At 40.1% G+C, this 19,106-nt stretch overlaps 1 protein-coding gene across 7 annotated transcripts in view; it reads right to left on the bottom strand.

The window, feature by feature from the left end:
* Nucleotides 1-19,106, bottom strand: part of GRIA4 (glutamate ionotropic receptor AMPA type subunit 4) — a 265,515-nt gene that overhangs the window by 55,566 nt on the left and 190,843 nt on the right. For 6 of the 7 annotated variants that reach the window (XM_048493587.1, XM_048493588.1, XM_048493591.1 and 3 more), the window contains exons 8-10: nt 18,691-18,795; nt 12,408-12,518; nt 1,645-1,851 (exon numbers count right to left, since the gene is read on the bottom strand). In XM_048493587.1, the coding sequence (XP_048349544.1) occupies nt 1,645-1,851; nt 12,408-12,518; nt 18,691-18,795 (423 nt within the window). Of the gene's footprint in view, nt 1-1,644; nt 1,852-10,573; nt 11,037-12,407; nt 12,519-18,690; nt 18,796-19,106 lie in introns of those variants that run through there. The other variant, XM_048493594.1, reaches the window with a different exon arrangement.

Here is a 19,106-nt window from a genome sequence, read left to right as displayed (position 1 = left end):
CTCTAAGATGTTTTGGACAACAGCCAGTGCCATCAGCACTCAGCAGCTTTTCATGTGGAATTGAACTCATCTACTCAAGACTTCTGTGAATAAATGAACCTACTAAACATGGCAAGGAAGGCTCATTATCAGCCTTTTCCCATTTTAGCTAAGCAACAGAGAGATCTCTTTCAGCCATTCCTGCACATCTCTCCTGCCCCCTGCCCGAAAAAGCATGATGTGCAGCACAGTTTGTATCCCTTGAACAACAGCCTATCTCAGCAACGTAATCCAGGTTTCTTTTCCATCCTCTACAGACTCCGTTTTGAGAAAGCTTTCCAAAAAAGGCAGCAGACGCCGTTTGAACTTTAGATCCGCATTCTTTCTCAGACATTGACGGGAATGGTCAATGACCTCCTTATTCATCATGCCGTGAATGGGTAATATTTCAAGGTGGAAGAATGAATATTTAATTGGGATTGTCTGCCGGAGCCGCTGGGAACACCTGCTGCAGGTAGCTGATGGCATTCATCACCGGAAAGTTGCTTGGGTGAATAAGCTCATCACCAAAAGATTGCACCGTTGTGCGGATAATCTTAATCATCTAGATACATCAGGAAAACAGCAAGGATTCCTTAGCTCTGCAGGACAGTTAAAATGCTTGGGTTTTTTTTAAAAAAATAATCCTTTGGCAGAGGAGTACACTTTGCAGTAGAAATACTGGGCCTTAGAAAATGCAGTGGGATGTGGAAAGAGACAACACAAAAATGCAACCATTCTTACATTTAAAAAAATTCATGAGTTCTCAACAGGCATATTTACCAGACCTATAACAAAAAAAAGGAGAAGAAGGGCATTAGAGGGCTCACACCCTCCAATTGATTGTTTAATTAAGCCCCAGTCACTATAGGCGTTTGACAACTTGTCTTCTCCCCTCTCAGTTTTGAAGTGTCGCATCCTAGATGCATCAAACCACTCTCATATTCAGGGAAAAAAATGCGACTAATCAGCCAGTTACCCACTGAAGTATTTACTGCCCTCAGTGCTCTGCCTTTGAAGGCACCAACGGACGGGAACACCACTTCTCCTCAAAATTCCCAGGCAGCTGAGGGGGACTCCTGTCAGCATCTGAAGCAAGGCATTGTGGGTGGGATATTAGCAACTGAACAGTGATGACACTCACAGTCAGCACATCCCGCTACCATCACAAATAGGGACAAAGACATAAATGGCAGAAATGGCCGATGTGCTTTTTCGATGGCCACTTTCATGCCTCAGCAGTTCAACTGTAGAGTCGAAATGCATTTCCATCTTTCCTAAGTGATAAAAGGGAACTTTTGCAGTTACTCGTTTAAATGTTCTGAGAAATGATCTATCAGAAGAGAAAGTGTTCTAATGTCTCCTCCCGCACAGAAATACAATTTTCTCTCCAAGTCAAGCGTATCTTGGATACACATGCGCTGTTTACAGAAGAGGGTCTTGCCATGCCATCTACATTCCTTTTGTATTCTTAGAGCTTGAAGACAATACTTATATTATTGGCATTTACATGTGAGTGTCAACATTTACTAATTACTGGACATTCATTTAATGTATATATTCCTGTATATTCGAAATGCAGTTCTGAGAAGTTTTAAGCCTATGCCAAAAATTTGATGTGCTTACCCCGTACACCAGCTCTCCCACCATCCCATTCCATATTTTTGTGTTTGGGTCCCTCGCTCCATATTTTCCATCAGGAACAATGGCAATTTTGTACTTGATGCCAATATGTTTTGCAATTTCTGATGCCAGGTCTACACAGTATCCTTCATACTTGTCATTCCCTTCAAACAGTTCTTTGTTTTTTTTCCACATAACATACGGGGCTTCCTACAATAAAAGAAGGAGAACTGTAAAGGAGAAACTTTTACCAGAGTCTGTCTTTAAAAAAAAAAGTCCAGCTTGTCATCCTTTGTGTCACACTGAAAGGGCACCATATCTAACAGTATCACAGATAATTACCATAGAATACAAAAACAGAGGTCCATGAGAATCCAAGAATAACATGGACATGATTTATAGTAAAAGCACAGATGTTATACAATTGAACCCCAATCCAACCTCTCTTCTGTTTCTGGGATAATAATGAAACACATGGACCATAAGATTCAAACATGGCTGCTAGCTAGTCCAATATATATCAAGAACCTAAGTGTAACACTGTTGGATCAGAGTAGTGGTCCATCTAGTCCAGCATCTTGTACCACAAAATGGCCAACCAGTTGCCCTGGAGGGCCAATAAACAAAGCATAGAGGCCAAGGGCACTGATGCTGAAGGTCATTTAAATAGTCTTCTGCCTTTTTACTGATTGATTCATCAGTTCCATTTAAATACATCCAAATATTACCAAAACTGTTATTATCAGTCCCCTTCTGGAACAGTGAAGGAAATATGTAGCAAGTTATTATTTAATAAACTAAAAGTAGAGCTCAGTAGAAAATATCTTCTTTAATACTTGCAATAAAATAATGGGTCTTGAGTGGAACTAAAAAACCAGTACTTTTAAGTTAGGTGTAAGGAAAAAAAAATGCATCTGGGACGTTCCTTAGCTTTGCCAGTTTTAAAATATAGTTCAACAAGCTGCTAGAGGTCTTCACAGAATCCCAGGTGAATCACTAGAGTACTTATTTACCCAAGCATTTCAAATATACAGCTATATACATTGAGCTATATCAAAACAAATATCAGCATCAAACAAATAAAATGTCCTTTCTCCTTAAGCCTAATTTATGTGTGGCAGGTATTTAGTAAGCAGTAGTCAAATGGTTTCTTAAATAAACACCCTAAGACCAACAGGTTATTTGAAAAGAACTGTCTTTGAATACAGTATAAACATATTGAAAGTCAAACCATTGATGAATTTAGTCCAGTACAGTGCAATGTGAGAAGCAGCGACGCTCAAGGACTTAAGCCCTGCTAGTGGTGATGCTTCTGTAGATCCTTTCTATGTGGAGATGATAAGGATTGGATTTTGGTATATTGTGGAATGAAACCTTGTGCTTTGCTTCTGCATGCATCTCTCCATAACTTTAGATAGTCATTGAAGAGTATCTGTAAACAGCACGTGCAAATGCAGAAACACACACGCACACATATTTGTGGGGTAGTGGTGGTGGAAATATTCTCTGCTTAACAAGGAATTTCCACAGCTGATCCAAGTACATTAGATGACATCACTCCCATGTTAGATGATACATTAACGGGTTGTATCCAGCAGTGTTGCATTTCTCCAATACAAGCAGACTTTCTCCAACGCAAGAAGCAGAACTGCTTACATCAGAGCAGGTGCCAGCAACTTTTTACTACCAAAGAGCCAGGTTCTGGAATAGTCTTCCCTTGGAGATTCACCATGTGCCTGTCCTTTATGGGTTTAGGCATATGACCAAGATCTTCCTGGAAACCCTCTCTACAGCTGCTGGTCTAAAGAGGGAGGAAGTGGGGACTGAAGTTATTTTAATGCTATTTTTATTGTTTTTATTGTTATATTTTATTTATGATGTTTTTATTGTTTTTAACCTGTGTAAACCACATAGAGTCCCTGGAGGGAGGGTATAAATATTGATTAAACAAACAAACTATACTGAAATTCAGTGCAAGAGCTCAGCAAAGAGCCTGTGGCTTGCACTGTCCTTCCCTCACTCCCATTAATGTTCACACCTTCTTTATATCATTTTGGATCTGTACTCTTTCCTTCTTAGGCTTCTCAAGTCCCTTTAACATGTTCCCCCTTCCTGCACTGTTTTCAGGCTTCCTCAATCAAGAAAGAACACTTAAGCTGGATCTTGCAGAGCTTTTAAAATAAGAAATCCTAAACCTTGAAATAGTGGCAGTATCTCTGTAGAAGACACAGGGCTGCCGTCACATCCAGCTGAGCCCACAGTTTCTTGTAATTTCATTTAGGCTATAATATGACAAAATCATTGTAGTGTATACACAATTATGTGGGTAGTCCAGGCTGCCCTCATAATTAAAACTGCATGATAAAATTACAGCTGAAAACACTAGATTCTGCAATGAAAATTTTACGTGCCCTGGCACCATATCACCTGGGAATTGAGCCCTGATATCCACTCTTTCAGTCATATCCTCTTGATCAATCAAAATTCTTTATTCTCGTCTCTCAGTTTGTTACTTGGTCATTACATTTAACTCACTCACTTCCACCCACACCCTTTTCTCAGGCAACCTTCTAGCTTTTTAAACCACTTGTCAAGAACCATGTACACAATTCAAAACATTATTGGACATTACAGATCTTAAATGCGTTATTTCACAAAGCTACTTTAGGAGAGTGCATTTGCCTAATCCATAATGTCTCCGCATCCCGAACTCTTGTTGTTGCGAGTCTTTTGTTAGGAAGAGGCACAAACAGGGTCTCACAATAAGGAAGAAATATACACAGAAATGTCTGAACTATTGCTTTAGTACATCAGCCAACATCTTCACTTGGATTGCTGATAACTGTTCATCTTTGTCCTTTCTAATCTCTAAGAAGCTCTTTAGTTCCATAATAATCTTTGCCAGCCATTCCTTTCATATACTAGTTATTCTAGAACCCCACCAGTCCCTTTAGTGTATTTCAAAGATTTCATTTTCTTTTTACAAAGAACTTTATTTGGTTCTGTACTGAGTGAAATTTGGCTCTGTAGCTACAGGTTGCAGACCCATGCATCGAAAGGGTCTTTGTACTGAAATAAATATCTAATTGTTAGTTGTGTAGTGTTTCATTCCATTGAAATGGAGTGATGTTCACCTGTTGATGGAATCTTATATTTCAAATTTTATAAGAAATGTTTGCTTTCATAAGAAACATCTGACCACAATGTCCAAGTAAAAGATCAAGAACTCAACATTTAACAAAAGTAAGGTGAGTTTTTAAGATGTGTTTTTAGCAGCCAGCTGGACCTTGATGCTCCTTTCAGTAATGATCTGTGACCATATCATTTTCATTGGGCAAGTTTTCAGAATGTCTCCAGAGCTGTGACACCTGAAGTATTTTGGAAATCTAGCTCCAATAACGTCTTACGAGAATAATAGTTTGCACATGTTTTTACCAAGAATGAATCTGAGAGAGAGGCTTTATTTTTATGGCCTACACACGTATTTCTTCCTTCCCACCATTTTGAAACAGTACCAAAACTGCAACATCTTTTGTCCAGAGGTGGAAGCGGTAGGGATTGCATATACCACAAACCGTGATACTATTATTAAACTGCTTTCGACTCCGTCAAGAACTGTCAGAATCTTACTGGCATTTTTTTAATCCGGAATTTCGGCAGAACAAGGAGTCTGGGAGCTTCATTCCAAACCTGGAGTTCTGAAGACCAAAATAATCAGAAATGGGGTAGAAATGAAAAAAACATGAATTTTTAGTGAGGCTGAGGTTTTAGGAACATAAAGTTTTAGGAACATGAAGTTTTAGGGAGGCTGAAATTCTAAGCACATTTAGTAAGGAGGCCGTCCCACTGACTTCAGACAGTGAGACTTCCATCTGACTAAACATGCTCATCTACACTCAAAAACTTCATACAACATTCTTTTGGCTCGTGGTGCCTTCACTACCACATATATTTTTGGGTCACACTTTATGTTTTACAAATATATATAAGCAACGTAAAATGTTGACAGAGAGACATTTTTCTCTCTTTCTCACAATACTAGAACCAGGGGGCATCCATTGAAAATGCTGGGGGGAAGAATTAGGACTAATAAAAGGAAACACTTCTTCACGCAACGTGTGATTGGTGTTTGGAATATGCTGCCACAGGAGGTGGGGATGGCCACTCACCGGGATAGCTTCAAAAGGGGGTGGGAAAGATTTATGGAGGAGAAGTCGATTTATGACTACCAATCTTGATCCTCTTTGATCTGAGATTGCAAATGCCTTAACAGACCAGGTGATCGGGAGCAACAGCCGCAGAAGGCCATTGCTTTCACATCCTTCATGTGAGCTCCCAAAGGCACCTGGTGGGCCACTGCGAGTAGCAGAGAGCTGGACTAGATGGACTCTGGTCTGATCCAGCTGGCTTGTTCTTATGTTCTTATGTTCTTAATGTAAGTTGAGTCATCTTATAAAGCTGACATCATGATATTAAAGTCACCTATACTTAGGATTTGGTACTGAAACAGAGTTTCAAACAACCATTCCCCCCTTCCCTGTACTTTTTAAAAGTCATCATGTGGAAAGAATCAAATAAAACTCTGTTGTGTGACCTGCAATAGATTCCTTGGCCAACACTCACTGGAAAAACGGTTTTAATCAAACAATTAATGCACAGTTCTCTTTTTTTTTGGACAGGCTCCATTAGATAATTATTTTATTCAAACCACATGACAACAAAAACTCAACTCTGTGTTGGGTCAACATCCACCCACCATTTGAGGATCTTTCTAATGACAATAAGATTAGAATACTTTGGAACAAGTTTATGAAATATAATTCCACAGAAAATCCACGTTTCAAGTGATCAGTACTGAACACAGATAGTCAAAGAAATTCAAGATTTAGTTACAGCAAACAGGCATCCGTAATAACGTTTTAACATTCAAAAATACATTTGAAAAACAAAACAAAAATGCATATTGATTTATGAAATAGTGGCAGTATCAATGTATTCTAACATAATCTTACTATCATACAATTTATAATGAGAAATTAGGGAGTACTATTAAAATAGGATCATATCTAAACATTTTGCCACAGAATGTCCCAATGCTTAATTTATAACAAGGAAATTAATTCTGCATTTTCAAAAGTACCACAAAATACAAATTACTAGATGGAAAACATTTGTATGAATGGTGTAATTCATCCTTGCAAATAAGTCTCCCTCAAGTTACTAGTTTACATTTTTTTAAAAACACAGCCACGAAGAAGGAGGATGAATGTGTAAACATCATACAGCTGGCAAGTTCTGCTAACTGATTTGGTAGCTTAATCCATTAATTAGATAATGTTAGATTCAAAAGGTGGCTCTAATTTACAAGGTAGCTGTTTTATTTAAATCCCTTTTAGGTACCAATATATAAGTACTATTGTCTCAGGTGCCCTCCTTGGAAAAATGCGGCCCATCTCTCTTACACAATAGGAAACACCTCTTCAAAAATGGTGCCTGCTCCTATTTCGATATATACACTCATCAATCAGCATCATTGGGTAGCAGACTCCATTTTAAAAGAGACTTTTCCTTCTCCACAAGAACAAAGTAAGAATGGTATGTAGGCGGTGTCCGGTATTATCTGTAAGCACTTGTATTATTTAGATGGTTCCAGGGTTTTGAGTCTTCCATAAAGAGAGACTAGAAGTCCTTGCCATTCTTACACCATGAGGTTCTCCCATCATTCGTTGTCATTTAAGAGAGCAGATGAGAAAGAGGAAACCAGATAGGCAGGTAAAGGCACCATCAAAGTTATCATAAGGTAGAAAGACATGCCAGTCTGTACCCAAATAACCTTGAACTCTGCAAATGTGAATGTTCTTTGGATTCTTGGTTGCACAGTGGCTGCTAAAGGCTACCATACTGTATTTCTGCTCTTTTAAAGGTAACAATAAATTCTGAAACAAAAGGATACGAGCACCCTCAAGTACACTGCAGGTAAGCATTCTGAAGTGCCATTACATTCAGCAGAAGAGCTTCTAACTTCCTATTCAAACTGGCAGGTCTTCAGGATTATGCCCAAAGCATGGTTTTTCACTTGGAACCATTGCTTTTATTCATAAAAAAGCAATTCACAAAATGCAATCGACATGACTAACCAACTCAGATTTGTTTAATCAGATGACAGGCCTAAGGTGTAATTTATAATTTATTTAGAAAATGTCTGTGTCGTCTTTCTAGAGATCTCGCTTGAAGCAGTTTATTGTGGCACTAGCTGGTTAGCTGGGGCTGGGAATGTACCTAATGACACTATAATATGGACAAAGTTCAAGTCCAATAGCACCTTGAAGACCAACAAAAATGGAAGGCGCTACTGAACTCAGATTTTGCTCTATCATCATAGACTAACAGGGTTACCCAACTCAAACAGCAATACAGACAACTTTTCATGGAGAAGAACTGAGAATCATTTTAGGCATCTGTGTCATCTCTGTGTAGTGCCTGGGACGTTTATTTGTATTTATTCTCCAGCAACATAAATAGGAAGCAATTATTTGGGACATCAGAGGACACCTTTAAGGTCTAGATTCTTATCTGTCTTATACTTTCCATGGTTCCGAGCAACTCACATAAAATCTGTATTTACTTTCCATCTTGTGTGGAGAAAAAAACCGTAATCATATTTAGCGTACAACTAGATAAAGCATATTATTTTGTAAGAGTAGAAATTACAAAATGAGCTCCACTGGCTCCAATGAACTTCCTCTGTAACGTTTATATACAATTAAAATAGCATTCCATTAAATGAAGCACAAGTACGCACAAAAGGAGGGCACCAAGTGGGTTCCTGAAAGCCATGCAGCAAAAGGTTTGTTAGCGCCTACCAATCAGTCTTTCACAGATTGAGCAGCTGGGCATTACTGATCTCAGGAGCGATTCACTTAAATGTAGAAACAGACTCCAGAAGCACAAATCCTTGTTTCCAATGACACTGCATTAGCATTCCTTCAATATGAAGAGGTCACTGGATAGGGCATATTGTCACTCAAAGAGGCGCTTTTTTTTGGTCCACATTTGATACAAGAGCAACCATGTTCTACAAATGCACTGCAACTAACCTTACAGGATTTAGTATTTAAGTGCTTGAAGGGACTGATAATTCTGACACTGCACATCACTGTTGGCCAAGGAAGTTAAGCACTGACATTGCAACTAATTAGTGATCTTTTACAGAAGTCACTGGGAAATTCATATAATTACCTGGGGCTTGGGTATAGCCACTGCCATATCTATTAATCACACATCAACTATGATATAGTGATCTCTTCTCATACCAGATGCTTTGATGTGAAGTCATTGTTTAGGCAGGGGGACAGATTTTACTTATTTTCCAGCAGGAATTGAATAATCTTTGGCCTGGAAATAGCATGCAAGGTGAGAGTACATAATGTGTGGAGACGCCACTAGACCTTGCAGGATTCAAGGCTCTCAATGTGACAAGGTGGAAAATGTCACTGACCTTGCATTGCAGTGGTACAGAAAGACTCTGTACTTGTGAGGCAAAAGCAAGGGCATTAGAGTTTTCTCAGAACTACAAGAAAGCTGGGCAGTAAGAGCAAGAATCTGTTGCCACATCTGACTGCATTCCACAATCCCCTGTGGAATACTGCTGGAGTGAAATCCATTCATTCTTGGCCTTGCCAAAACTGTTCAAAAGGAAGCATGGTACTTTGCTATTTCTACAGGCAAATTCACATGACTTTCCCATTGATTGCATGACAAAATGCAGCACAGCCTGGAATGCCAGAATGCTGTTGGGTGCATATTATACCTAAGGACACAGATTTCTAAGATCCCAGGACCAGATCTTTACCAAATTTTAAATCTGCTTGTAGAGGTCTGTGAAATTATTACTGAACAGAGTATGGGGGCGCTCACCTAACACAAGATTTAACACAGCATTATGAACAAGCCAAATCTCAAGACCAGGCTTTGTAATGTTAATGGTTTCAATGGAAAGCCAGAAAGACCACATATTTGGCTGGAGCTGTGACTTCTCAATCAAATTCCTTTCCACTTTGGTCTGCCCCACGTTGTATGAAACCACTTCTACCCATCTCCACTTTCCTAGCAATGCTTTCGCTGGCCTTCATCACATGGAAGTACCTTTAAAAACTTCCATGTTGGCTAGATAAACTTTGTTCTGCGTAGGCACCTGCCAAGAAACACATTTCATTTACTTCATTTACAGCCCTCCTTTCTAACTGAGACTTGAGGTGAATGTGGCCCTGGCAGAGTCCACTACATATTCTATGGCCCAGGATGCCTTTATAATGTTGCCTTCACTGGATTTCAGTGAGTGCCAAGCACTGAGCTGAAATATTTATCCACTGACACATGGAACCCTGGTTCAGGAACCACCTGGTAACATATCTGCAGCTCTGCAGCTTAGGGATGTCCTCCCATACTATTTTTTTTTCAAAATGATTGGATCCTAATGGAAAGCAGTAAAACTAAGGCCCCTTCCGCACGCAAAATAATGTGTTTTCAAGCCACTTTCACAACTCTTTGCAAGTGGATTTTGCTATTCCGCACAGCTTCAAAGAGCACATTATTCTGCATGTGCGGAACGAGCCTAACTGTGCCAGAAATGCTTACCCTCTGACCAGAAGCCATGGTTTTAGCCTGGATTAGGGATAGGGCAGGAATGCAAAGCATTTAAATGCCTTGCTTGGCTCCATTCCACATTGAGGGGTCTTCGGTTGGCAATAACCACAGAAGGAGCTCTTCAGATCAGCCTCATCAGAACAGAATTAAGGATGGGGAGGATTTTTTTTTTAAAAATCAGTATTTTAAAAATATGTAATGGCATACTCTGGGAAACCTTGGCACGCTTCACAAACTTCATTCAGTTCCTTTGGTTTCAAAGTGAACCCTAGGACTGGCCAAGTTCTTCTGCAGAGATAATATTTATTATGCACATCAAACAAGACAGACATTCTATCCGACTTTTTTTTTGTCTTTCGCAAGCGCCACTGAAGTTTCTCCTAAATCTGGAGAGATTTCACAATAATTGACATGGTACACATATGAAAGCCTCCATTTCAAGAACTGGTGCAAGAGAGGAGCAATAGCTACTGAGCGAGCCTTGAACACCCCATCAATATCTTCACAGCTTGGCCCAGTTGAAGATTTAATGTCATCTGTTTGGGGTTTCTCTGAACAGTCACAGAGCTTTTAATTGTGTTTTTCCTTGGTGCTTCAGGGCCTGGTCATCCAGTCAGAAGAACAGAAATCCGTACGGAAAAATACGGCTCAGTGCTTAACGGCTGAGCCTTAGTTAGGAATGTTCACTGCAGCGTGGGACTCTTTTTCTTCCTTGATCAATTTCTTAAAATAGGATTCTTCATCAGAGGCTGAAAAGAGGAGGACTGTACTGAAGTATGATTTTTCCATTACCGTGTCTTTTTTTTTTCAAAGGAAAAAAAATACATTTTTAAATGTCCCATGCAAAGAAGAATTATACAGTCAGGTTAGGATTACGCTTGGAATTTTTGCACAGAATGTTAGTTCGTTCCATCCTACGATGGTAAACCCTTAACAGGAGATTTTTTTTCCAGAATGTTACCAAATGCATAAAGTATATGAACAATGCAATGACTAATTGCATGGAAGACCAGTGACACACTTCATCATGGCTTCAGTTATGAGTCTTTGCTAATTTATAATTAAAAAAACCACTGGTTAATGAATGCTAACACCATGTAGAATATTCCATTCAGCTTAAATCTGAAAATGGTCATAAAAGCGAAACCAAATAAAACAAATCTTGCCTAATAATATATGTGAAAATGGCTGTGAACTGAGTTGTAAAAGTTAAAACTATTTTGGTAAAGGTCATCCTTTGCCAGTCGGCTTTGACACACATCGTAGTTAAAGGGCACAACCGACTTCAGAAGAAACGAAAACATGTTAGCTACTCTGTTTAAGGGTTATACCCATATGGCTTCTTTTTTTGGGGGGGCAGAAATTCTGAGATCTATGAGCTTCCTTTTATTATTTCTAATAGTTGTGAATTAATGAACCAGTTTCTTTAGCTCCCTGGAACTCTTTCAAATGGACAATGTGTTAGTAAATATATATTTTACATATATATTTTTTAAATGCCTGGGGTGGCCATGATCCAGTAATCAACAGGGCTTATCAGGGCTTAGGTTTTGCTGGATCCTGCCTGCAGAATTTTGTTGAATGGCACGTCGGTCTTGGAGAATAGAAAAATGGCGTCTGCTCAATGGCTCGTGTAAGAAGGTATTCTCATTATGCATTTGCATTTCTAAAGTATGTGGGAAAATAAACGTGTCACTCTCAACTGGGCTAACTGTTTCGGCTTGTAATATTAATCTGCAAGGATCAAGGCATCTGCACACCTTGCTGTTTTAAACATGTTAAAATGCTCATCAGGCACTCGCATCGCATACACGGAGTGTCAGCTGTATCAGAGAGCTTGTTTATTTCCCCAAAACTGTTTGGGTTTTTTTTGTAGTATATCACGCATCACTAATTTCAGTTCCCAATAAACGTCTGGATGCAATAAGATTTTTTTTTAAAAAAAAAGTAATAAAAAGGGTTTTTTTTTATTTGATCTGAGGAGAAGATCAGAAATTTTCAAAATTCTTAAGACATTCTACCCCTCATTCCTCTGTTGATATCAGAATGGACAAATTAGTGGGCAATCAGGAAAAAAATTAAACCACACAGATCGACATATGCCAGAAATAGAAACTTACCATGATTGTGGTTACAATTACAGTTCGGTTCTCAAGAGCTGATGTGTCATTTCCCAGTGTTGGCTCATGTTGGAGCAAAACTAATTTATCCATGTCACTCCAGTATCCAATCTGAAACAAACAGATGCACAAAGTTTTTACATTTATGTACAGTTGATATGTAACATTTCACATATAACCCCTGGGTCCTGCAGCACTCCCCACTACACCAGCAGTGACAACACAGCGACAACGCAGTCACCCCGATTCTGCCGCTCCTCCCACCCCTCAGCGCACGTCATTTCGGATCCTGGTCGGAAGTACACCTTTTTGAAACCGCGCGTCGAACACGGAGCAGGGGGCCCCTCCACTTTCACTTTTGAAGTGGGGAAAAGCCCAAAGACAGAGTGTATCCAGAAAGTGACTACCTGGATTATCCTAACAAGCGTCTTCCTTCTGATCTACTTGTTTGAGTAGTATAAAGTGGAAGCAACTAATGCATTTGGGGCTTTTTCCTTCCCTTCATTCAACTAAAAAACTGCAAGCTAATTCCTATCACATTACAGTGTTCACTCAAGAAAACTACTTGTAAGGGTTGTCATTTGGAAGAACCCTGTCCAGTATTACCTTTGGAACTGCATACAAGTTCTTGGAAAATGGGACAGAAACCAAGGAAACAGTCATACAATTTTATCCCACTTCTACTTTCCCCTCTCCCACCTATGGAATCATCACACAGTATATTTGGTATTGCATAAAATCAATAATTTATTGCCATAATAGCTATACTATCCAGCCATTTTAGCAGGTGCCAAGAACATTCCAAGGGATACCGCCATTTCCTGCAAGTGCAGCTCTCTGGTCCCTCTTCCTGGTCCCTGCTCAATTAGTATAACTTACACTCTTTGCTACAGTTATTTTCTGCTAGTCTTGTTAAGGGATGTTAGGAGTACAGGCTTGAAATCTATCCGCTGGCTCAGCATTACACAATTCCCAGTACCCACATCTTCAGCAATCAGTATCTCCCCAAAAGAAATCTCAAAATAAAATAATTAATATTGAGTTCTACAGAACATCAAGCGTTAGAGAATATTAAAGATCTATATAAAACTTATACACAGATAGAGAAATTCACTCAGAAAAATCAGAGAATTTCTCTCTCTCTCTGGATAGCCATCTGACTGTGTTTCTGCATGGCAGGGGATTGGATTAGACTGGGTGGCCTTTGCAATCTCCTCCAATTCTATGATCGGAGGAGACCACAGCGATGTTACGACAGTACTACTGAATCATTCCATAGCATCTTGTGTAACCCCAGTGTGCTCTCTGTAAAGCTTGAAGCACTGTTTGCTTAGAGTTTGAGAAGGTTGTCTAGTTCAATGCATACCCCACGATCAGAATCAACCTCCTTATCAATCATCTTGGAACATCTTGGTATTGATAGTCCAGGAGCTCCCTAAAGTTTGCCAGGCAAATACCAATCTGGAAGATTAGGAGAAGATGGCATTCACAAGGTCTGAGTCTATTCCACAGTATCCACTTTGGGCTCCATAGTGCTCCTAATATTTTTCAGTGACAAGTGGACTGAATCACCCTGGTTGTCACACATTCGTGCTTGTTTACATCAGCAAAATCATATTCAATCTTGGCTGAACCTCATTCCAGGATCACCATAGAATGGTTCTCTGGGCCTTAGATACAGCTGAGTTCAACCCACTCAACAGCCAGATGGATTTTAAAAACAAATTATAATCTTTTGATCTTGCAAAACCTGCTTAGAAGAGGCAGTGATTGCCTACGTGTGGTCATACCATCTTCAGCATTCTGCAAAAGGCTATAATGACATTCATAAAGTCGAAAAAGCTATCAGTGCACTTCAAGGCACTGACTTCATCCAACTAATAATATTTTGACCCTTATAGACATGAAAGACTGCTGCCTCCTTCTCTGTGCCTTGAGGTGATATCTATGACCCAATTCTTTTTAAAAGGCCAAACTGGGAGGGCCAGACTGGAAATTTAATCAGACAAAATGAATTTAAATCTTTGGGATTCTGAACAACCTGGGGTTGTTCTATTAATACCTACCCTAGCACAGGGTGGGAAGGGGAAACATGTTCTCTTCCCTCTATCCTCACACAAATAATGTGTAGGAAAGGGGGTGTCCTGAATTGATACTGCTGAAAGAACCATAAATTGTGTTACACACAAAGAACAGGGAAAAGGAATGTAATTTGGCAACAGAAGTGGAAACCTATTAGTTCAATTGTGTTTCTCTCTGATGACCTGTCCTTGATCTGAACATTGGTACAGAGAGTGAAGTATAGGAAGTAACAGATGAGAGGTATATTCAGTATGGGGATGATTATCCTGCTACTGGCAACCATCCACAGAGCTACAGCCAACTGAAGGGGCTATGCCCAGTTTTCAGAGGGACTGGAGAAGATTCTCTGGGGCGACACCATGCTGATAAATATCATTCACCTTCCATAGTTTGAAGTCATAAAAAACCCCAATTCCAAGGCATTGGAAAGATGAGCTAAAAACCAAAGTGTGTAGGAATGATGGCAAGGAAAACATTACAAAAACACTGAAGTGAAGAGCTTTCAGAGACTTTGTGGATTGAAGATGACACTCAGCCGCCACAGGGAAGACTACACGATGAAGAATATAGGTAGGTATAATTCATAAGCATTCATGGAACTGAATCAGAAGTAGTTAACAGAATCAGACTTGCAATGCCTGGGGTTCTCTTACGATGCAACTGAAGATCAGGAAGCACTGGGTGCAATACATTGGGAAGGGATAACTGGAGGCAGATAGAATTTCAAATATAAATTTGTGTGCACATGATATTAGGATCTCTGAAGTCTATATTTCTAATTCCCAAATGTAATTCCCAAATGATTCACTATGAATTTAGAAAATATTCATTAGTGTATTTACACCACTTTCAAATCTGCCTTTCCTTTATGATACACTCAAGGTGGCGGATGTTCCCTGATCTCCAAAACTGAACCAAAAATCGTGTCACCCCTGATGGATTCCATTCCATCAGAAGATAAATGTCCAAAGGTCTGCTGTACAAAGTAGAATTCTGCAGAGGAAGCTTCTCACTTGTCTTTGAAGCCCCTTGCTGGGGTTACCATAAATCAGCTGTGACTTGATGGTCCTATTCACACCCACACAAGGTCTACTACATTGTTACTGCATTGTTAGATGGGCCAGCACTACTACAACACCTCTTATCAGTTGTGGGAAGTACTCCTAGTGACCATCAATGGACTTTTATGACATTATGAATGTGTATAATAGTTTTGCCCTGAACTGGGTAGCTGTCTTGGAAGCTAAACAGGGTCAGCCCTAGTTAGCACTTGGATGGGAAACCTTCAAGAAAGTCAAGAGCTGCTTTGTAGAGGCTGGAAATGGCAAAACACATCTGTTTGTCTCTTGCCTTGAAGTAATATGGGATTGCCATAAATTGGCAGATATACACACACACATATATATACCCAGTGGTGGGATCCAAACATTTTAATAACAGGTTCCGATGGTGGTGGGATTCAAACAGTGGTGCCGCCGCACACACACACCTCCAGTCCCTATTGGGCAGGGAGGTTGCTTCAGTAACCACTTCTCGGCACTCAGAAAAAATTAGTAACCACTTCTAGAGAAGTGGTGAGAACTGGTTGGATCCCACCTCTGTATATACCCACCCCCCCACCCCACACATATATGCGCCAAGTTATGGCAATCCCATATTACTTCAAGGCGAGAGACAAACATATATAAGGAACAACATCACCAGTAGCCAGTAAGAGTAAGAGCCAGTAAGAGCTGGGGAGAATAGTGCAGAGTTATGGCCACACAGGGAATGAAGAGAATAATTTGGAGAACTTCAGTGAACTTAAAGACGTACAATATAGTTTTCACCCAGGATTGTGAAACAAAGTAAATGATGTATTATCTTATCTTACTCTGGACAAGAGGCTACTGTCAGGACAGACTGAAGAAACAGGATGGTTTCCAATTGCAAAGGTGTCAGACAAAAGTTGTATTTTATCTCCTTTTCTGTTCAATCTATATACATCAATGTTTACTTGGTAGACTATTGTTATGAGGTAGTTTGTCATTGCCTTCCCCAGTTATCTACATTTCACCCTGAGCGAGCTGGGTGCTCATTTTACCACCCTCGGAAGAATGCAAGTCAACCTTGAGCTGGTCACCTGAAATGCACTCCCGTCAGGATTGGACTCAGGTTGCAAGCAGAGACTTGACTGCAGTACTGCAGCTTACTTCTCTGCACCACACGGCTCGTGACAGCACCGAAAAGATACGCAGATTTCTGTGGCTGAGCCGCGGAAACGTGACAATTTTATGTCAGTGCAATTGTTGTTCTGAATGCTTGTTGCCCTTCACTGAAGGAGAGCAGGTGCCTACGTCCTAGAACACTTTAGAGAAAAGGATTGCAGTTCAGAGCAACTGTTTGCATGCAGGAGGCTGCAAGTTCAGTTCTTTCATTTAAAAGGACCCCAGATAGCAGGACAGATCAAAGACCTCTGCCTTAACAGGCGAAGAGTTGCTACCAGTTGGAACAGATGGATCAACAATTTGACTTTGTATATATATGCCAACGTTCCAGAGACCTCCTTGATTGTAAAAATTGTAAAAAAAAATAATAATGAAAATTTACAGCCATTAAAAACAGCCAATAAAACCCTGAAACATAAAAGCACACGAAGTTCCCAAAGCACATAAAAAACTCTCAGCACAAAAAAAGCATTTGGCAGCACTAAATGATTCTCATCGTAGCCCTCAGGCTAGAAATGGTAAAAGATCAACCCCTTAGCTGAAAGGAGTGCTGTAGCCTGGTGCTTAATGGAGAGCAGAATGCATGACAGGTGAGCCACTAGTGGGAGGGAATTCCACAGTGAAGGCACCACTATTGGAAAAGGCCTGGCACTGCACCTTTGGATGTCCACGCACAGATTAATAAGAACTGGACATTGCTATACTTAAATTCCTTTTGTGTGACAGACATACATCATTTTACACATAGCATACAATTTCTCATGGAGCTGAAACTAGAAAGACTCACTAAATTATACTTACAATGAAAGCACAGAGCAAGTTCTCTTAGCTCTTATTCCAGATTGCTTACTCTAAAATTCTGCATCATCATCATCATCATCATCATCATCATCATCATCATCATCATCATCATCATCATCATCACCACCACCACCACCACCACCACCACCACCACCACCACCACCACCACCACCACCACCACCACATGAAACCAGTTCCCTGAAATACTGCAATAAATTTCTCTAATACATTTCAGGACTACTTACAAAGGTGTTATGATCCAGTGGCACAGGAATTTTAATCTGTTAACTATCTGCTCCTATATTCCTGTACCGCTTGTGACATATCTGGTGGTGTGAAATCATGCAAAAGCAAATGCAAGGGCTCATGTTTGCATAAAAACAACCCCCCCCCCCAGATTCCATGCCCTGTTACATGGGAACTGCATAAATACATGGAACAATTTATTAACGCTGGGTTTATTTCATGAAGTGACATCTTTAAACAATACCGATATCACTGGGGGAGGAGAAGAGAACAAGAAGAGTTTGGATTTATACCCCGTTTTTCTCAACCACGAGGAGTCTCAAAATAGTTTAGAAACTCCTTCCCTTCTCCCCACAACAGACATCTGGTGAGGTGGGTGGGGCTGAGAGATTTCAGAATGAACTGTGACTGGCCCAGAAGGATTCATGTACAGGACCAGGGAATCAAAACTGGTTCTCCAGATTAAAGTCCATCATTCTTAACCACTGCACCATGCTGAATTGTATGCAATAATTCGCATTAACCATTCCATAGAAACAAACAGACAAATTAGCTGGTAACAGTCAGGCTTTGGGGATCTGAGCCCATGAAGGCTTTTACAGGTAGAAAACAGCAACTTAAAACTGAATTCAGAAAAAAAAGGCAACCAATGACAATGTTCTAGACCACAGGTGTCAAACTTGCGGCCCTCCAGATGTTATGGACTACAGCTCCCATCATCCCCTGGCAGCATGATGCTGGCAAGGGATGATGGGAACTGTAATCCATAACATCTGGAGGGCCGCGAGTTTGACACCTAGGTTCTAGACCAAGTGTAATAAATTCATATTTGCTCACCACCATTAATGAACAGGTGGATTCATTATAGTTCAGTGGCATTTCTTTAAGAGCAATGCCATAGACAGCATGCCATATTAGCGAAGCAAGGAAGTTCAAACGGTACAAACCTTTCGAAGACCTGTGCTCTTCAGTTCTAGCACATCCATCGAATAATTGACTCTGCGGCCATAGTGGTCAAACTGGACATTTCCTGTTAGTCCTTGTATTCGAACCTTAAAAATTAGAAGTTAAAAATAACACGTGTGGCTAATGAGTCACTTCACTACAAGTCACAAGGCCAGTGGTGGAGAACCTTTTCGAGACCGAGTGCCCAAATTGCAACCCAAAACCCATTTATTTATCGCAAAGTGCCAACATGGCAATTTAACCTGAATACTGAGGTTTTAGTTTAGAAAAAACGGTTTGCTCCAAGGCGCGCATTACTCGGGAGTAAGCTTGGTGAAGCAACCGTGCAACACTTCAAATGGGTGAATCACGACCCTAGGAGGGTTTACTCAGAAGCAAGGTCAGCTTAGATATATGT

This window comes from Sphaerodactylus townsendi, linkage group LG04 (assembly GCF_021028975.2).
Source record: "Sphaerodactylus townsendi isolate TG3544 linkage group LG04, MPM_Stown_v2.3, whole genome shotgun sequence".
Taxonomy (NCBI): Eukaryota; Metazoa; Chordata; class Lepidosauria; order Squamata; family Sphaerodactylidae; genus Sphaerodactylus; species Sphaerodactylus townsendi.
This window is presented reverse-complemented; position numbering and strand designations above follow the sequence as displayed.